At 39.0% G+C, this 20,728-nt stretch overlaps 1 protein-coding gene across 2 annotated transcripts in view; it reads right to left on the reverse strand.

Moving 5' to 3' along the window:
* The window catches only part of ANO6 (anoctamin 6), a 199,765-nt gene that overhangs the window by 52,884 nt on the left and 126,153 nt on the right, over positions 1-20,728 (reverse strand). For both annotated transcript variants that reach the window (XM_086713599.1, XM_086713600.1), the window contains 5 exons: positions 16,040-16,105; positions 14,756-15,043; positions 14,434-14,547; positions 12,309-12,424; positions 5,328-5,462 (listed from right to left, as the gene is read on the reverse strand). In XM_086713599.1, coding sequence (XP_086569725.1) covers positions 5,328-5,462; positions 12,309-12,424; positions 14,434-14,547; positions 14,756-15,043; positions 16,040-16,105 — 719 coding nt within the window. The remainder of the gene's footprint in view (positions 1-5,327; positions 5,463-12,308; positions 12,425-14,433; positions 14,548-14,755; positions 15,044-16,039; positions 16,106-20,728) is intronic.

Raw genomic sequence — 20,728 nt, forward strand, 5'->3', positions numbered from 1 at the left:
TTTGTACATCCAGGAAGCTCAGCAAACTCCAAGTAGGATAAACTCAAAGATATCCAAACATACGCACATCAGACTCAAGGTGTCCAAAGAGGAGAACAAAGAGAATTTTGACAGCAGAAAGAGAAAAGTGATTCTGCATGTACAAAGGGGTCCTGAGTAAGATAAACAGTTGACTTCTTATTGGAAACCATAAAGTCTAGAAGGCAGTGGGGTGTTATACTCAAAGTGCTGAAAGACTGTCCACAAAGTATTCTATATCTAGCAAAACTATTCTTCAAAAAATGAAGGAGAAATTAAGACATTCCTCAATAAACAAAACCTGAAAGAACATGTTGCAAGCTAATGTGCTCCACAAGAACTACTCAGGAAAGTCCTTCAGGCTCAAATAAAAATTACTAGACAGTAACTCAAACTCACCTGGGAAATAAAGAGCACTGACAGAGGTAACTACACAGGCAAATAACACAGCATAAATATATTTTTGCATGTAATCATTTTCTCCTATCTGATGTAAAAGACAATTGCATTAAACATTAATTATAAAACTATGTTGATGGGCTTATAATGCATAAAAGATGTAATTTGTATGAGAATAATAGCGCAAAAGAGTGAGGAGGGAAAGGACCCATACCAAAGCAAAGTTTCTGCATACTACTGAAAATAAACTGGCATTAAAACTGAATGAAATTGCTTTACAACAAGATATTAATTATAATCTTCAGGTCAACCACTTAAGAAAATAACAATCACAACAAAAGAGTAAAAGAAACAACAAATAGGAATGAAAATGGTATACTAGAAAATATCTATTTTACACAAAAAAAGATAGTGATAAAGAAATAGGGAAGAAAAGACCTGAGACAAATAGAAAATAGCAAAATAGATGTGAATCCAATTTTATTAAAGATTACATTAAATTTAAATGAATTAAACATTCCAACAAAAGGCAAAAAAAGAGAATAGAAAAACAACAGAAAAATCAACAAAAGTTGGTTCTTTGAAAAGATCAACAAAACTGACAAATCTTTAGCTAGACTAATCAGGAAAAAGAAAAAAGTTTCAAATTCAGAAGTGAAAGTGAAAGGAGAGACATTAATATTGACCTTAAAAAAGTAAAAAAGATTATAAGGGAATACTATGAGTGATTATATGCTAACAAATTAATCTAGATGAAACAATAAATTCCTAGGAAGACATAAATAATTGAAGCTGACTCAAGAAGAAAAGAAGAAACAGAAAGTCTGAATGGATCAAGAGAAAGTAAAGAGATTAAATTAGTAGTTTAAAAGAACAACAACAAAAACTTCCAGTGAAGAAATGCCTAGCCCCACACAGCTTCACTAATTCTATCAACAATTTATAGAAAACTGACACCAATGCTTCACAAACCCTTCTAAAAATAAAGAGGTGGGAACACTTCCCAATTCATTTTGTGAGACCAAAATTACACTGATGTCAAAGCCACACCAAGACATCCCAGGAAAACTATAGACTATTATCTCGTATGAATAAAAATGCAAAAATCCTCAAAAAAATACTAGCAAATCAAAGCCAGTAACATATAAAAAGGATTGTGATCAAGTGAGATGTATCCCAAAATGCAAGGATAGTTCAACACATGAAAATCAACTCATTTAATACACCGTTTTAACAGAATAACAAGAAAAACGAGGCATCCTCAACTAGATGAAGAACATTCATGAAAAACCCACAGCAAGTGTCATCCTTACTGTGAAAGACTGAATGCTTTCCTTTTAAGATGAACATTGTACTGGCGAATCTAATCATGGCAACTACACAAGGAAAATAAACTAAAAGCCTCCAGACTAGAAAGAAATAAGTTAAACTATTTCAATTCCAGATGACATATAGTGTGTATTAAAATTCTAAGAAATGTACCAAAGAACTATTAAAATTAATAAGCCAGCCCATCGAGGTTACAGGACACAAAATCAATATACAAAAACCAATTATATTTCTATACACTAGCAATGAGTAATCCAAAAATTAAGGAAACAATTTCATTTGTAATAGCATCAAAAAAGAATAAAATATTTAGAATAAACCTGAGAAATGAAGTGTGAAACTTATACACTGAAAAATACAAAACAGTTTGTTAATAGAATTAAAAATAATTTAATGCAATTCTTGTTTTTAAAAAATGGACAAGCTGATCCTAAAATGAACATGGAATGTAAGGGATCCAGAATGGCCAAAACAATCTTGAAAAAGAAAAAAAAAGTTTTCAATTTCAAAACTTACTAACAAAGCTACAGTAATCGATCTCGTGTGTATTTGCAAAAATACAGATCACACAGACATAGAGATCAATGGAAAAGAATTGAGTGTCCATAAACTCTTACACTTATAGCCAATTGGTTTTTTGACAATGGAGCCAAGACAATCCAATAGGAAAAGAACAGTCTTTTTAAAAATGGTGCTGGGACACCTGGATATACACCCAGAAAAAATGAATCCTAGACCTAAATCTATAAAACTTATAGATGATAAACACAAAATCCTCATGAATTTGGATTACAAAAGCTTTCTAAGATATGACACCAAAAGCACAAACAGTAAGGGAACAAAATATTAGGTAAACTAAACTCACTGAAATTAAAAACGGTTGTGCTTCGAAGGACACCACCAAGCAAGTGAAAAAGGCGATCCACAGAATGGGAGAAAACATTTGAATATATTTGATAAGGGATTTTTATCCAGGATAAGGAACAGTTAAAAACAGACAATAAAAAGACAACACAACTAAGAGAAGCAGAGGAGGAAGAGACGTTTCTCCAAAGATATACAAGTGGCAGATACGCACATGAAAAGATGCTCAACATCAGAAGGCATTAGGGAGACATGAACAAACCCATAATGACCAACCATGTCATACCCACCAGGATGACTAATACATATGCATTTTTAAAACCCAGCAGAAACAAGTGTTGATGAGGACGTGGAGAAATTGGAATCCTCATAAACTGCTATTGCACATGTACAATGGTGCAGTCACCTCAAAAAATATTTTGGCAGCTCCTCAAAATGTTAAACATAGAGTTCCTGTGCATTGTTGCAGCAATTCCATTTCTTTAAAAATGTATTCTCAAAGGAACTGAGAACATATTCTTCTACAACAACTTGTACATGAATGACCACACCAGAATTAGTAATAATAGCCAAAAAGTGGAAACAACCTAAACCGACATGGGTGAATGGGTAAACAATATGGTATGATCCACACAATGGCATATTTGACCACAAAGTGGAATGAAGCACTGATCGAAGCTACAACATGAATAAACCTTAAAAAGCGTACGCTAAATGAAAGAAGACAGTCACAAAAGGCTACCTACTGTATGGCTCCACGTAGATGAAATGTCCAGAATAAGCACGTCCACAGAGACAGAGAGTAGATTAGTGGTTGCCAAGGGCTGAGAGAAAGGGGGTTAGGGAGTGACTGTTAATGGGTACTGATTTCCTTTGGGTGTGATGAGAATGTTGCACAATTAGAGAGTGGGGATAGGTGCACAACTCTGTGAATGTACTTAACACCACTGTACACTTTGAAAGGGTGCACTTTACGGTATGTGAATTCTATCGCAATAAAGCTGTTATGTTTAAAGGGGACATAAAGTTCAAACAGACCTTTTATACAAGAGGAAATACCTATAGTGTCCTCCACTTACGCATACATATTTTCAAAAGCACACAGAAATATATTTGGTAGGGAGACAAATATATGTGATAAAGAATATACAGTCTATGTAAAGGAATGATAAAAATCAAAATTTAGGGTAGTTCTTATTTGCAAAGTGCAAAGGGAGGGACTGCAGTCAAAGGAAGCACTTTGCTTGGGTAACAGTAACATTCTTTTTCTTAAACTGGTAAGAGATCATTATTCCTTATACCTTCAATACATTTTCCATTCCTGGGAATCTACTCAGCATGCAATAAACTTAACTGAAAATATTTAAATGCATATACTTAAAATACTTTAAAAATATTTCATGTAAGTAATTAAAGCCCCAATAATTCTGAGCACAGGGAGTTATCCCCAAGACCCTCCCCTGGATTTCTGTAAGTTCAACTGTGTGAAACTGTAAGGAACACATGGTGTGACTGTCAGGGTGATTTTATAAAATGAATTGTAATGAGAACAGCCACAATGCAAGAACCTTGTAAAAATGCTACTCTTGCACTTTGAAAGTATATTTTTGAGATGGCTTTTTTTTTTTTTTTTTTTTTGTGGTTGGAACAGTATATAAAACAATGGAGAAGTCAAAGACAAATTTAGGCACAAGGTATCAAAATTCAGCCTTTGGCCCTGAACTCTTATTTTCAGTGAAGAGATAAGAGTACTTCAAAGACCATCTGCAGCTTTCTAGTTAAGAAGCCATAATAGGTACAAAACGCTCAGAATTCGCTGTTAAATAGAATGGATAATTATGCCTATACATAAGAGCTGCCATGTAAGCTTCCTGCCTCGGGAGCCAGGCTGATATGCTTGGGGCTAGAAAAATCTGGTCATCAGCTAGCTCACTGCTGGTGCCCAGAAATTTTGATCTGGCTGTCAGAGCTGGAGAGAGGCCAGGTGAACACAAGAAAATGCCTGGTTCAGTGCTGCATCCCTTCTAAAGGTTGAGACTACCAAAAGCAGAGGAATAATGACACAATTCAGAATAGTAATGGTGATACTCAGTGTTCTGGCATCCATTTCCCTTTAAACAGTGCAGCTGGTATTTTAATTCTAACATCAAGCATAAACTAATTGTTTATCACTTATTTTTTTTCCATAACACTGTAAGGGCTAATTTTCAAAAACTAAAACAGAAACAAAAGTACTGTTTACTTGAATTTTTAAGCATCTATTTCCTAATATATATTAAAAAGTTATTTCTAAAAAAGCACAAAAACACCAATTTTATCAAGTTTTGCTATTGAAACCCTGAAGAAATCAAAGCTGCTCTTGGCTCACAATCTGTAGGGCTGAGTGAAGCATTCCTCTGGGGGCCAGAAGTTCAAGGACAATTCTCCTTCTAGACCGCCTCTCTTTTTCAAACAAAGTATTGTCTTAAAAAAATTGGAATGTTTCCTAAGGGTAATATTCCTGTCAGAAACTGGGCTGCATTATCTAAAAAAAAAAAAAAAAAAAAAAAAATTTCCACTTCACTTCGTTATTATGCTCAGGACAAAAGGGATAGATCATCCAAGGCAGTAAGTGCTCTGTGAGGAGTTTTCTTTTACCAAAACAGTCTAAGACCCTGAAACTAATTTTATGTACAATCAACTTTTCGGCATGGTAACGAGGAATAAACACGACTTACCTCCATGTACAGTTGTTCTGATTAACATATCCATAGAGAAAGCAAGCCACTCCCACTACCGCTGCCAGGAGGAGCATCTGAGTGTAATATCCCAGCCACGCAAAGTAGATTCCAATCTTTTCTCCATAATATTTCCTGAAGACAGAAATTGGCTTTAGAGGTCACACAGAACCCCTCTGCAGGTTCATTCTAATATTAATGTCTGATTTTAAATACAGGAGGCTTTAAGCTCAAACTTCTTACTTGAGTCATGCTTAAAAAAATATTCATTTTCATAGAGACCCCAAATTCCACTAGGAAACAAGTATTTTACATATCATAGAAGTACTGATCACTGGTCAGATTGGTGAAGCCAAGTTAATTAGAATAGGGCAAAGGAAGGAAAAAGTGCTAAATGGTGAGCAAATAGAGAACGTTACCGTCGTTCTTTGTAAAGACTATCACATTTGACACGTTTTCCAAAAGATTATTTTTAACATGCATGAAACAAGTAAACATGAACAATCTGCTCCCAGTTACCGGCTTTTGCTTATCTAGGGAATCTCCTTGGAACAAATGTAATGTAAATCACAAATTATAACAAGAAAGTGACTGATCAGTCACTAATAATGACTGAGGAATCCCCTGCCCTGGACTCCTTACATCTAGCACTTCCATTTTTTCTAGGTTTTAATAACTGGTCAATGAAAAGAGGCCAGGGAGGCACAACTGGAAGAAAGGATGTAGGGCATGAAGTAGTGCCTGCCACATTGTTCCTGAGAGGGAGACAGTTTCAGTTAGGCATAAAGAAAGTGCACACGGGGTGAGGAGAGCACAGTGAGGTGATTGTTTTGGTGACTCTTGCGGATGCTTTCTTAGACTGATTCTCTCTTGGCTCATTACTGGTCCATACAAGCTGTAGATTTACTTAAGCTCTTAGCTTACTTAGAGGCCTATGTGAGACTTCCGGTTCAGTATGGAGCTGGGCTGAGGTCCTTGGACTTAGCCTGGTAGGGACTAAGCTCTGAGAATAACCTGGAGTCTTGGGGGATTTCACACAGGAACATCTCTGGGCTGAACCCGTGGTCACAGGAAAACTGTGAAACTAGCTCCATAGGTTGTAGCCTGCCTGAGTGTAGGCCACATCCCTGGGGATAAGGAAGGGCTGACACAGACATGGAATCAGGAGTCAGGGTGAACAAAGTGTTCCATTTTTATGTGACTGGGGCTTTGCCGTCTGGCTCAGAGACTGCAGGCAAATGACAGGCTCAGGGTAGTGCCTGAGAAAGAAAAGCTTGGCAATGGGTTTGCAACATCTTGGCTGTTAGGCTTTCTGAAATATGCTCTTATCAACCATTCACACTGGAAATGCCACATTTAAAAGTGGAAAGAATCTTAGAAGTTACTGGTCCCCCTTGGTAGTAAAAATATTCTGCCTCATCCAGAGCTAGTAAGGCAGTCCCTGCTTGGATACTTACCGTGACAGGGAGTTCATTATTTCTAAAGGCATCCACATTATATTGCAGGAAAGAAGATCAGAAAGAACTTTTTAATCTCAAACAGAAACCTGCCTCCAAGTTCTTGCTGAAAGGCTGGGTATAATAAGGATCCCTTCAAATGTGATACTATGATCATTATCTCTCTCTGCCAAAAACATCCCAATTCTTAACACCAATTTCTAAAAACTGAGCTTTGATTTTTAATCAGAGTTATAAATATATATTCAGTAAGGGCCAAATTGTTCTAGTAATTGTCATGGCGGTTCATTGCTTAATTTTCTGTGTACTTACCAACAATTCAGCCCTAGACTTTGACCTAAGGTGTAACTTTCTCAGCACATTCAAACATATGAGGTAGTTGACCAGTTTCACCTCCTTGAATAAATCCCACCAGATCCTCTCCAATCTGGATTAATGATTCTCTAGCCCTACCACAGAGCTGTCACCTGGGATCTCTCTGTTCCTCTCTCATGCTGGGAATCTCTGTTTACTAAAGCCATGTTTTTCTCTTTCTTGGTGGAGCATTACCTTGCACATTTAAATTGTGAAAATTCATTGCACTTAATTAACAGCTTGACCATACATGGAACTGTAGAGTGAAAAATCAACTCCCTTGGAAATTTGAAATTACTGCTCTCTTTTCTTCTACCTGCAGTGTTGTCATTGAGAAGTTCAGTGTTATTTTGAGTCCTGCTCTTTCAAATGAAGCCTGTTTCTCTTTCTGAAGGTTCTCAAGAACTTCTCTTTGTCGTCAGTGTCCTGAGATGTTATGGTGTGGTGACTGGCTGGCTCTATTTTTATCCTCTGGGCTCAGTACTCAGTAGGATCCTTCCACCTGGAGACTCATATCACATTTACTTCTTGTCCTGAGCGTGCTATAAAGCCACATACACATGAGTTGTGTCTTTCCCTACTGTTAGCTTTATTCATTATAAAGCAGGATTTGCACAATTGTAACAGGTTCAGGACTCCAAACTCAATGACATTTCACTATGCATTTAATTTGGCTCCATACATGCCACATGGGACAAGGTACGATACAAAATCACACAACAAACAAGATGCAATGAGGGTGAGAAATTAATGAACCAAATGCAGTCAGTCCGTGAGCGCACAGTTGAGATGTGGACCCAGCCCCTCCGAGTCACTTCCTGCTTCTTATATGCAAAGCCAAGGAGGGTCTTTGTTACATTCAGAGACCAATGGGCCCATTGCCTTTCAAATGTGGTCAGGCAAGGAAGAGTCCAAATCTGGAGAATCTGACAGTTTGCTGCAGAAGTTTTCCCTTTTTAAAGGAGTATAATCAGTCTTTTTAGCCTTTCCAGGCCTCTTCTGGTTCTAGTGATCATCAGTTCTTGGTTCTTCCACCATCTCTTGGCTTTGCTAATTATTGATTCTTGGTACCACCAGCATGTCCTGGTGCTGTCTATCCTCAGCTCATCACCTTTGGCTGTCTTCCTGATTCCCGACATCATTGCTTAACATGAGTGACCCCATCATGCTCTCTATAGTTCTTTAATACAGTTCTTCAGACACCTGATTTCCTCCCTACATTATCTCTGTTCTTGTTCCTACTGCTATTATTTATTCACTGCATGTCCTGATCTTTTAATTTTGCACCTACCCCTTTATTTTCTATTTCTTTATATGTTTGCTTTATATTCTGTACAATTTCTTCAACTTCATTTTCTAACACTGCAATTGGGGTTTTTCCGACCTATCACATTTTTAATTTCAAGAGTTACATTTTACCTTTGGAATGACCCTTTCCTATACAACCCCTGTCTTTGCATTACGAATATCACAGCTTCTTTTCTCACTCTGAGGGTAAAAATTGCAGTTTGGGGGGGAGATTTTTTTTTTTTTTTCCTGTGCAAAATCTTGTTTCCTCCAGGGGCGCCTGGGTGGCTCAAGTCAGTTAAGCGTCTGACTTCGGCTCAGGCCATGATCTCGCGGTTCGTGAATTCGAGCCCCGTGTTGGGCTCTGTGCTGACAGCTCAGAGCCTGGAGCCTGCTTCGGATTCTGTGTCTCCCCTCTCTGCCCCTCCCCTGCTCATGCTCTTTCTCTCTCTGTCTCAAAAATAAATAAAACATTAAAAAAATTTCTTGTTTTTAAATCTTGTTTCCTCCAGGTTGCTTTTTTTGGTTTGTTTGGTTTGCTTTTTGGGAAAGAACTCGTTTCCCTTCTGGTAATCCCTGGAGACCATAGATGAAGGTTTAACAGCCTGAATGCTCCAGGGGTTATTAGGGAGAAGCAATGAACGGAGCATGTGGACCAGGGCCACAGAATAGTTAAAAAATGTATTTTTCTTAGCAAAATATACTTAAAATAGTGGGGAAATTGTTCTTTTACCAGAAAAACAAAAACAACAACCCCATAAAGAATGATTAAGAACCCATCAAACCCATCACCCTGCCGATGCTACAGGTTTAACGTAAAAGAAAATTAATCTGGGGCACCTGGGTGGCTTAGGTCAGTTAAGCATCGATTCTCCATTTCAGCTCAGGGCATGATCTCATTGTTTGTGGGATTAAGCCCCAGGCTGGGCTTTGCACTGACAGTGTGCAGCCTGCTTGAGATTCTCTCTCTCTTTCTCTCTGTCCCTCCCCTGCTTCTGTGAATGCTCTTGCTGTAAAAATAAATAAACATTAAACAAAAAAAAAAGCAAACTAATCTCACATGAATGTCAGCTTCAAATGTTTACACATGTACAATCATCTTCTTTTAAATTTTTATTCTATAGGATACCCAGAGTTGAGAGCAAAGTGCGTCTTCATAATTGTAACCCAGTTAAAAAATGAAGAAGTTTGGGGCGCCTGGGTGGCACAGTCGGTTAAGCGTCCGACTTCAGCCAGGTCACGATCTTGCGGTCCGTGAGTTCGAGCCCCGCGTCGGGCTCTGGGCTGATGGCTCAGAGCCTGGAGCCTGTTTCCGATTCTGTGTCTCCCTCTCTCTCTGCCCCTCCCCCGTTCATGCTCTGTCTCTCTCTGTCCCAAAAATAAATAAACGTTGAAAAAAAAATTAAAAAAAAAAAAAATGAAGAAGTTCGAGTATGACCAAATGAAATAACAAAATAAAATCCTTTATGAAATGAATCTAAGCAATGATCATTAACAGCTGCTATCATCACACACAAAAGGAAACAGGATCTTATATACCTTCTGGCATAAGTATGAAACTCCCACACCAAGTATTCTTGTACCAAGTAAACCGCAATCTGATCAAATTTTATTTCTTTTTATTCATTTATTTTTAATGTTTATTTATTTTTGAGACAGAGAGAGACTGTCTTAACTGACTTAAGCTGTCTTAACTGGCTTAACCGACTAAGCCACCCAGGCGCCCCCAGATCAAACTTTTAAATGAGGCTCAAATTACTTAGCGAAAGCAAATGCACAGAACACAGGAACAAATCCAACGACACCACAAGGGACAATGAAATCAGCAATATAGAGAATGGAGAACCTCCTCAAGTATAAGAAAATAAGAAAGAAATAGGGGAAACTCATAGATTAGAAGACAATTGAGAGATACATTAATTGCAACATTTGGACCTTGTTTGGATCTCTGATTTAAACTAAAAAAAAAAAAAAACTGTTTAAAAAAATAGTTTTCGTGACAATCAGGAAAATCTGAACACTGATTATTTGATGACTTTAAATATTCAGGTTGCATTTAAAAGAGACCCTGCCATTTAGAAATAGATACTAATGAAATATAATAATATTTGGGATTTTCTTCAACATGCTTCAACGGAAAGGGATGGCAAGGAGGCAGAGATAAAAATGAAACAAGACTAGCTATGGGTTCACAATTTTAGAGCTGGGGAGGCATATGCAGTTTTGCTGTATTATTCTCTCTCCTTTTGTAGATGTTTGAAATTTCCCATAATAAAATGTAAAACAAAACAAAACAAAAACTATTCAGTGTTTGAAACTCTCACTTTTAAGGTCAAGTGGTTTTCCCAAGTAGGTGGGTACTGAAGTATGGTAGAAAGAATAGGCCCTGGGCCCTAGGCCAACCTGGGGGAAACCAGACTCTCCTCTCCTCGCTCTACATCTGACCCATAACCAAGACCTGTCAACTCTCCCCCTCTAACACATTCCAACTGTGCTCCCAAAAGCTCTCCTCTAGCCACCCTCACAGCTTACCCCCTGGGCTCCCTGCTTCCTGTGGCCCCCGTCATCCATTCTCCACACCATCTTTGCAAAATGTGAATCAGGTAAAATTATTTGAATATCTAAAATATCACAACTGCTTCTCATTGTACTTAATGTCTAAATGCTTTTCCACACTCCTGCTACACCCTTCTAACCTGTGTCTCATGATTCTCTTTTCTCAAGTAGCACAGGTCTGCAATATCTCCTCAAACTTGCCCATGTCCCTGTGGCTTGGGCCACTGCACAAGCTGCCCCTACTCCTGGAATGACTTCTTCTAAATCCACAAAACTCTGGATCCTTTTCACTATCCATGTGTCCGTTCGTGTCACCTGCTCAAACAGAACTTTTTTCACCCCCTTCCCTTCACCTCATCTCATCACTGTTATTTTCTTCATTGCAATCAGAAATTTTGTTTACTTCCTTATTTTTATTTATTGGTTATTTTTGGTCTATCTCCAGCAGCCTTATCCGAACATCAAAAACTTCTAGAGAGCAGCTGACATTAGTGCTTTGAGAAAAACAAGCGCTGAGCTAGTCATTACACCTTGTTAGATATAGTGAAATAGTATCTAATGGCAGATACAGGAAAGCCATGAAAACTTGTATACCTCACCATACAATTTAAGCTAAATCTAACATCTACTCCTGTGTAATGAAGAATATGGTGGGTCTTCATTCCCAATTCCTGAGACATAACCTCTAAAACCTTGGATTTTCCTGGACCGCCTGGGTGGCTCAGTCAGTTGAGCGTCTGACTTTAGCTTCATCTCACAGTTCATGAGTTCGAGCCCCGCATCAGGCACTGTGCTGACAGCTCGGAGCCTGGAGCCCGCTTCGGATTCTGTGTCTCCCTCTCTCTGCCCCTTTCTCACTCATTCTCTCTCTCTGTCTCTCAAAGATGAATAAATGTTAAAAAACAAAACAAAACAAAAAAAACCTTGGATTTTCCCAAGATAGGAATATCTTTGTTATTCATGATGAACCCTTGGGATTACACCTAACAGTTTATGACAATGAGGTGACTCATGGAGAGCCCCTAGTTTGTGCTAATGGGATTACTCAGGATGCGGGCTGGCCATGCCAGGAAGACCAACCATGTGATTAGAGAGTTGAGGCTTTGAGCCATAGCATATTGGAAGAGGAAGGGGCTGGAGACTGAGCCACATGGGCAGTGATTCAATGAGTCATGCCTACATAATGAAGCTTCAGTAAAAACCCTAGGCAATGAAGCTCAGCGGGTGAGCTTCCCTGGTTGGCCATACTCTTTGTATACTGTCATCCTTAGATGCCATTAGAGCCATCCTGAGTCCTCCCACTGGCATGCTCTCTACAACACCTCACCTGATAAGATCCAAGGGCTGCTTTTTGTACATACTTCGAGGATGAGCCCACTCCCTGTACAGAAGGTACCGTTCGTTCGGGCAGCTGAGATCTTCTGACTTATGGCTGAAGTTGCACTATGAAGCAGAAGCAAAGAAGGGAACATACAATCACTATGTGTTCACAAATCTGTTTAGTCAATGTGGCACTCAGACTTCACAGCCATTTGTTTATTTGAATAAGGGGCACTCACTTACTGGAAGATCATCTAATTTTTAGTGTTTTTCAACCAATGGTATTATTAATCACTTAGGGCCATTTGAAAATGCGGGTGGGAAGGAATGCTTGGTTGTTACAATCCTGGAGAACACCTCAGGTACCTGGTGGGAGACCCAGAGAGGCTTTATGTCCTATAAATGTGCCACTCCTAAACAGTTAAAAATTGGGCTATTCAAATGCCCAAATTGCCACAGTGCAGGAACACCTGATAATCCAGCACCCTCCTTAGATGCCCGGGGGAACCAGGGCCTTAACTAGTTAGTGCCAAGGTCAATTCTAAAACCCCAGCATCTTCGTACCCGCCCCCCCCAATTCAGCAGTTATTCTGTGACAACACGTAGAATATAAAACACAAAGAACTTTGACATGTTACACACTTAGCTTATTCAAAGAAACAAAGATTCCTGCGTCTACATAAATTCAGTCACTCTTCCAATCTGACTCATTTTCCTTCCTCCTGTACCAGCTAAGCCTTCACATGGGTCCTGACCGCCATTCACTTCCCTTCCAAGTACTACAAGGAGGCCATTCCTTAGCCTGGATTTGGGATCACTGCACCTAAAAGAAGCTTTTGTGGAAAAGAACTGGGCATGGGCAGATACCAACTGAATACCATTGAACTCTGGCATCCCTGATTAATATTCATGACAGCTATTTGCAAGTGTCCCCAAAGTTCATGTCATGTTATAATCACTAATTTTTCTGGGTTGAAATTTAAAACACGTGGACTGTCAGGCCGGGCTGCCATGTTGGGTCTCTTAGCCAGGAAGCTCAGAACCTTCTCCACTCAGCTCGCTGTTCTCTATTTACACACGTGTATCAAGTGGCTCTTTTGTGTCCTAGTTTATTATCATATACAGTACATTTCAATAATGTCTTCATCCACAAGAACACGTACTACACGGTAGCAATGATCAACCTCACTCTTGGCTTTCTTGGTCTTAGAGATTCAGATAAAATGATCGTGAATGTAACAAGGCAACCGTGCACTATAATACTGTATTTAATTTATTTCAATGACAGAATTTATTTAAAGAGCTTCGATAGAACATCCCTGCATTTATGGAATCATTAAGGGTCTGAAGCAGCCACATTTTAAAATTTTCATTTCATGAACGATGTTATCGGCCAGAGAAGTGCTCTTGAATTTGAGGAGCTGCTGTCATCTCCGAGCGCAGTCCTTAAAAAATGTCAACACTATGCAGTACTGCCATCACGACAAGAACTCTGACAGATGCCTTTTTAAAAGCCTTGTGATATTCCAGGGCACAGCGAGAAGATATTTCAGGGGGAAAATGTCTGTGACAGAAAATGATACACAAGAAGATCTAACACATATTTTGCTTTAAAAGAACTGAATACTTTTCTGGTTGATAATAACATCTGTCAGTAATTAGGAAAGTAGCCAACGCTTACATTGTACTTACTCTACACCAAGGATGGCTGTAACATGTGACATGGATTAATTTCACTAATCCTCATGACAACTAACCCTATTAGGTAGGTATGATTATGATCCCCATTTTACTGATGAGGACATTGAAGAACAGAGAAGCTAAATGACTTTTATAAGGTCATCCGGCTAGACAGTGGGAGAGCAAGGCCCAGAGTCCATGCTCTTAACTGCTAAACTGCACTGCTTTCCACATGAACTATGGGACAGCTATGGTTTCATTCCTTCGTTCATTCACTCATTTAAACCAAGGGCCTTCTCTTTGCCTGGGATTCAGCTGTGAACAAAACACCCTGGTTCCTGCCCTAAATGAGCTTGTAGTCTTCCAATATACTATCTTCATTTTACGGAAGAAGAAACTCAAGCTCAAGAAGATTAGCCCTTCTCTCATTTCATTTTTGCCATTTGACTTACATCATGGAGAGGGAAAGCGGCTTTGTAGATCCCAGAGCTGACAAGTTTGTTAATCCCAAACTTTTTAACATTGTCTCTTACTTGATACTTGATCCGACAGAGGATGAAGTAAACCTAAAAAAAATTCCAAAATAGAATGCAAGCTTTATTCTGTGTAACTAACAAACCATTTTTTACTATTGTAACTAGAATCTGTTTTCTTTGTGGGGGGGGGGGGCATTTTTTAAAAACAAAAATAAACCAAGCAAACCAGACCACTAATTATTCAAACAGCATGTTCCAAATCACTCCAAGACAGCAACTGAACTTGGTTTAGACTTACAATGCGGCTTCTGGTGGCTGGATTGAAGAAAGTATCTCTATCTTGAATATAAAAATCATTCATCCGGTTCTTCTCAAATGGGGCAGTGAAAAACTCTTGCTCTGGTTTGATGATACTTTCATCCACTTGGAGGACTTTGGTAAACCAGCTGAAATTACCAAAGGCTGAGGTCCGCGTTTTCAGATCATTGGGTTTCAGAGGCAATTTGATGTGCATTATCTCAGCATACGTACATAACACTTCCCATGGGGCATGTACTTTTACAAATACAAGCTTATCATCCAAAATCTACATTGGAAAAACAAACACACAAACCAGGAAACCAAACAATTGTTTTCATAATTTTAAAACACACGGATTTTTCTTATGTTGCTGGCAGTTAAAACACAGGACACTGGGAAAAGTGGAGATAAAATAAAAACAGTCTTGCCCACCATCATACATATTTGCCTTAAAGATAATTTCTTGGTTCAAATTATTGAGCAAGTAATTAAACACTCCTTATCATACTCCCCTCATAAAATTACTGTTTTTTAAAGTAGGATCCATGCCAATGTGGGGCTTGAACTCACGACCCTGAGATCGAGAGTCAGATGTTCTACCGACTGAGCCATCCAGGTGGTCCCCAAATTACTATTATTTTAAGTAAACAAAAACAAACTTGTTAATTTGCCCATCATTCCATCCAAATTGGTGACTAAAAAGAAAAACACTAGAATATTCATTGCAGTGTTAGTTTAATGATAATTTAAAATTTTCTAACCTATTATAAGATTCTTCAATGTATTATATATCTGTTAAATATCATATTATGTGTTCATTAGAAAAAGATGTTGATGTAGAAATGCATTTACTACACATTAACAGGAAGAAAAGCAAATTATACGACCATGAAATAATTCCTTTTTGAAAGGGAAAAATGTATATATTTTGGGTAATAAAAGAATTTAGGAGGACCACAAGGTTATTTATGGATGATTAAAATACAAAGGATTTTTATTTTTGCTATTCTTAAATTTTCTAATTTTTTTGTAAATGATTGCTTTTTGTATATAAAAGAAGAAAAAAATCACTTATACATGCATTCAGTATTACATTCTTTGGCTATTAAAAAAGATGTACTGACTTTGATCAGAAACAAACACACCTATAATGCAGATTTTAACGGACTCTGTCCCAGCCTACAACCAGGGCCTGGCTGGAGTTGCAAGTTTCAAATGCAAAAGACACGCAGGTTCCCAAGAGCAAAAGTCAGACAAAGATTGGGAAGGGTCCAACACTTACCGATCTTGTCGCTTCTAACTGCAGGCCACCACAGATGAGGTTAGATTCATATGCTCTTCTTTTACTCTGTCAAAAGAAATTGGAAACTATGTTAGGCCCTTTAGTTTTACCAAGGGCAGAAAAAGTCTTTTTTAAGAAAAACAAAACCAGGGGTGCCTGGGTGGCTCAGTTGGTTGAGTGCTGGACTCTTGATTTCAATTCAGGTCATGATCTCAGGGTTCGTGGAACTGAGTCTGGCATCAGATTCTACACTGACAGCGTGGCACCTGGTAGGGATTCTCTCTTTTTCTCTGCCCCTCCCCAGCTTGTGCATGCAGGCATGCACTCTCTCTCAAAATAAATTTACAAAGAAGAAAAAAAACAAAACCAGTTTGTATCTGAGGAAGAGATATATCTGCTCAAAATGGCACATAAGCAATGAAGGTGCTCTGGCTGTTGGTGATTTGTGGGTATTAGATTCCAAGGTGAAATGCCACGGAGTATACTTAGACTCACTTATCACTCTGGAAGGCCCTCGTTGTCTCCATGGATTTCTGGCTATTTGGGATGCATAAAAGTCTGTGGCTTCAGCACAATTCCAGAAACTTTTTTTTTTTTTTAACTTATAAGCGTTTTGGCACACAAATGGAGTTTGAGTCCCATTCACTGATGTTATTTACCAGTTAGCCCAGATCTGACATTCTAGACATATCAGACATTCAAATGGTCCAATTTTTGGATATGTATATTTCATCTCTACATGCCTTGAACAAATTCAATAAAATATCACAAATTTGACAAAATTTAAAGGAATGTTTCTCTGCAAGACTGAAATGCACATGAAGATACAGTCCTCTAAATCTACAAAAGTTGGGAACTAATTCATCGATAACAGCTCCATCCATGTTACACAGCTATTTGAAAAGATGCAGAATATACTGTATGTGTTGATATTAAATTGTACCTGGCTAGGCTTTTGTCAAGCTGTGTCCTAAGCTGTAAGGAAATCATGTCGAGGTAGAAACTTGTTTAACCTTTTAAAAGAACACTTGTGAGGATGACACAGCTATAGTGCTTCATGAAAGCAGGAAAATGAGTGAAGACGGGGTGAAGCATACAAACCCTGAAAGCAGACTGCCTGTGTTCAAATCCTGGTGCCATTACTTATCAGCTCCTTGACCCTTGGCAGGAAACCAACTCTCTGTGCCTCATTTTCCTCCTCTTTAGAATGGAGAAAAAAACCTCACTCCTCCTTTTGAGGGTCTCATGAGGATTGTATGATTTAAACCACCCAAAACACATATACTAGAATTAACATTTCTAGTCATCACAGAAAGTTAATTGGACCAATGCTCCCACTGAAGACAACTGAAAAAGCTAGATTAAAAAAAAAAAAATAGATATTTCTTAGGGGTGGCTCAGCCAGTTAAGTGTCCAACTTCAGGTCATGATCTCATGGTTTGTGAGTTCGAGCCCCGCGTCAGGCTCTGTGCTGACAGCTCAGAGCCTAGAGCCTGCTTCCGATTCTGAGTCATCCTCTCTCTCTGCCTCTTCCCTGCTCATGCTGTCTCTCTCAGTCTCTCAATAATAAATAAACGTTAAGAAAAAATTTTAAAAATAGACATTTTTTTATTTCAGCAGTTAACAAGATAGGGGAATTAGTGGATCATGGCCTTGGTAATCAAGCAGTCAGGCGACTTTGCCCAGGGAGCACTGTTCACAACTTGCCGATTGTGAAGGGGCAGAGCAGTGGCTGAGCTGCTGTGCTATCAAAGTGCCTAGAACATGGAAAGTGGCTAATAAATAGAAAAGAGGGGGTGCTGTATGACAAAGACCAAAGGTGAAAAAAATATACCTAGTATTTGGCTAAATTTGAGTCCAAGTGGAATCCTAACATATTTTGTGGAAGTATGGAAACAGAACATTGCTTTAATTTTTATTTATTTAATAAATGGTTATACAGTACTTACAACATGGCAGAGACTGGTCTAAGGGCTTTCCAAATGTAATACTTTTAATTGCTTGTTACAATTTGAGCGTGCAATGGTCATTTAGAGAAAACCCAGCAAGTGCTACCAACTTCCCTAAATATGAACAAGCGACCTGACCTGCCATATCCCCAGCTTCAACTTGGGAAGCTCCTTCAGACTCATCCTGCTTCTACCTAAGCAGTATTTCTTCAGTCTAGATCCTAACCCACATTTTCATTCTGGCATGGTGGTCCAGTCCTTGTACCTGACTGCACCTTTCTTTACTATTGCTTAAAAGCATTCTTCGATCCTGTAAACAATGTTCAACATAGTGCTTGCCACAGAGTATTTGCTCCATACATGCTTGTTGAAAGAACATATTCAACAGATGCTTCTTAATTCATTCTACAAACACTCCTGAGAGGCATCCTGTAAAGTACTGAAGAGTAAAAGAAGAATCTAAAATAGTTTGCTATAGGGGGACTATAGAGAAACCAGCACCCAGTGACCTACGACCTTCCAATATGGAAGGGCTGAAACATTTCTTCATGTGTTTCATGATACTGTGATGGGCATTTGTTGTTCTTTATGGCCACCCAACATTTCAACTCTCCCCAGAGCCCATGTCCACTAGAGTAGATAAAAACTCAGACACTCTCCTTCCTGGTCTCCTGTGAAGTTCAGCTATTTGCATACGAGCTAGGCCTTGTCCATCAGACCAAGCACTCCAGACTCTCACTCTGAAGCTGGCAACACAAAGAAGCTGGGCCAAGCAGAACTCATCTTGCTGGGTATTGGGAGAGTGAATGCCGGTCCCAGAGAGAACAGAAGTAGAGGTTATGGCAGATTGTGGGCATCACTGCCGGTCAGTGCTGCTCCTGAATACCTGGTTTCCAGGCTTATTTGTCTAACCCTTCAGAAGAACCTGTGAGCTCCCTAACATCCTTCGGAAGAACTCATTGTCTGCTTAAGTTAGAGCTCATTTCTGTGACTTGCCGGCAGAATCCTGACTGATACAGTAACCATAACTAGGGAAAACTTGTTAGCCTAAAACCTATATCACTGTACAGGGGAGGGGGTGGGTATTCTGAGTAGACCAGACACTCTGACTTCTTCTCCTTCAGGGAAGATGACTCATCCTGAAGCTGTACAAAGGGCAACCCAGACTGTCTCATTAACAGGATCCATGACTGTGTCTTCTGTATCCCTTAGAAGTCAGTCAGGAAAAATTTCAGTTAGAATGTGAAGGCTCAGGCCCAAAGATATTCACTCTTGTAGACAAATGTCTTTCTAGTTAGAAGAGCAGGAGAATCCGTCAAAAGAGGGACTTCTCTGGTGACTAAATGGCTATTTTAATAAGTGCTGGCATTACGAAATCACCTAACTGTGTTAACTGGCGTTCTTACAAATTCACAGTTACCACTACAGTTAGGTCCACTCCTTCCTGGCCCCTACTCATCCACCAGGGAGCTGTTCCAAACTTTCAAGGTAATCCTCACACTCCACACCTAACTCTAGACTTGACACTCTGCAAGTGACCCTGCCTCCTTCTTTGCAGAGAAAATGGCAGCCACTCACGTGAACCCCTGCTAGTGTCTTCCCTTCTACCTATCAATAGCTAGCTGCCATTTCTCCTGCAGTAACAAGACTACATCCTTTTCCTATCTTCTTTTGAGCTTTCAGCAATATCTTCTCTCTTTCTGTTTATTCTTTCCTCTTCATTGCTCTTACTCCTCAGCCAACAAACACTTTAAGCGTTTCCCATCCTTAAGAATATTAAATCCTTCCATGGCCCTACCCACTCTTCGATTACCATCCCTGCCTCTAGAGATGTGTCTTTTAATCTTGAGATCCTCAGCACTTAGACCTATAAAAAACCTGCAATAAATGCTTGATGAATGAATAAATTGAGTGGATGGTGGATCGATGGCTGCCTATTATACAGGAATGGATTGAGTTGCTACTGACTGTAGCAACTGAGCTCCCCTTTCCTGAGCCCCCGCAAAACGTTCCACGAACTTTTACTCACAATTATTATAGAGTATAACAAAGAAGAGATACAGTTTAATTCTGGAGTGTGCTAGCACAAGATAGCTCAGGGACATCCAGAGTATCAAGTGATTTCCAGATACCTTGGAGTCTGAATTATTAGATGACAAAGGGGGATGGTTTAGAGAACTGGAAATGAACCAACCTCACAGGAGGGCTGTTCTGTCATCCAACATACCAAACACAAACCACTCCTGTCTTGGTTGTATCAGCTGTATCACCATGACTGTGGTAACATGCTGAACTGCAGAAGACATGTCTCCTCCTCTATGGAACGCCTAAATTGATGCTACAACTCCTTAATGGCTTCATGGGGCTCTCTCCTCTCAGATTTTACTCTACCAAATCGCCCCTTTAGCTCCTACCAATTTGGTTTTCCATTTGGAAAATAATGGCATCTAGCAGAATCAAAATTCAAACCCAGATTCTATGACATTGGACAAATAATCTAAATCATACCAGTATCAGTGGCTTCATTTCAAAAATTAGACAATAAATAGCTTTATCCCAGGTTTCTTTAAGGATTGAATATGATCATGAGTAAACAGTCCTCAGCATCATGCTTGACCCATAATAAACCTTATAGACATGTTAGCCATATCCTCTTTTTCTGCCTTTAAATTTGTTCAACTTCCCTTATTTCATTAAATAAATAATAAATAAATAAATAAATAAATAAATAAATAATAAA

This window comes from Puma concolor, chromosome B4, assembly GCF_028749965.1.
Source record: "Puma concolor isolate L17-30 chromosome B4, mPumCon1.1.hap2, whole genome shotgun sequence".
Lineage (NCBI taxonomy): Eukaryota > Metazoa > Chordata > Mammalia > Carnivora > Felidae > Puma > Puma concolor.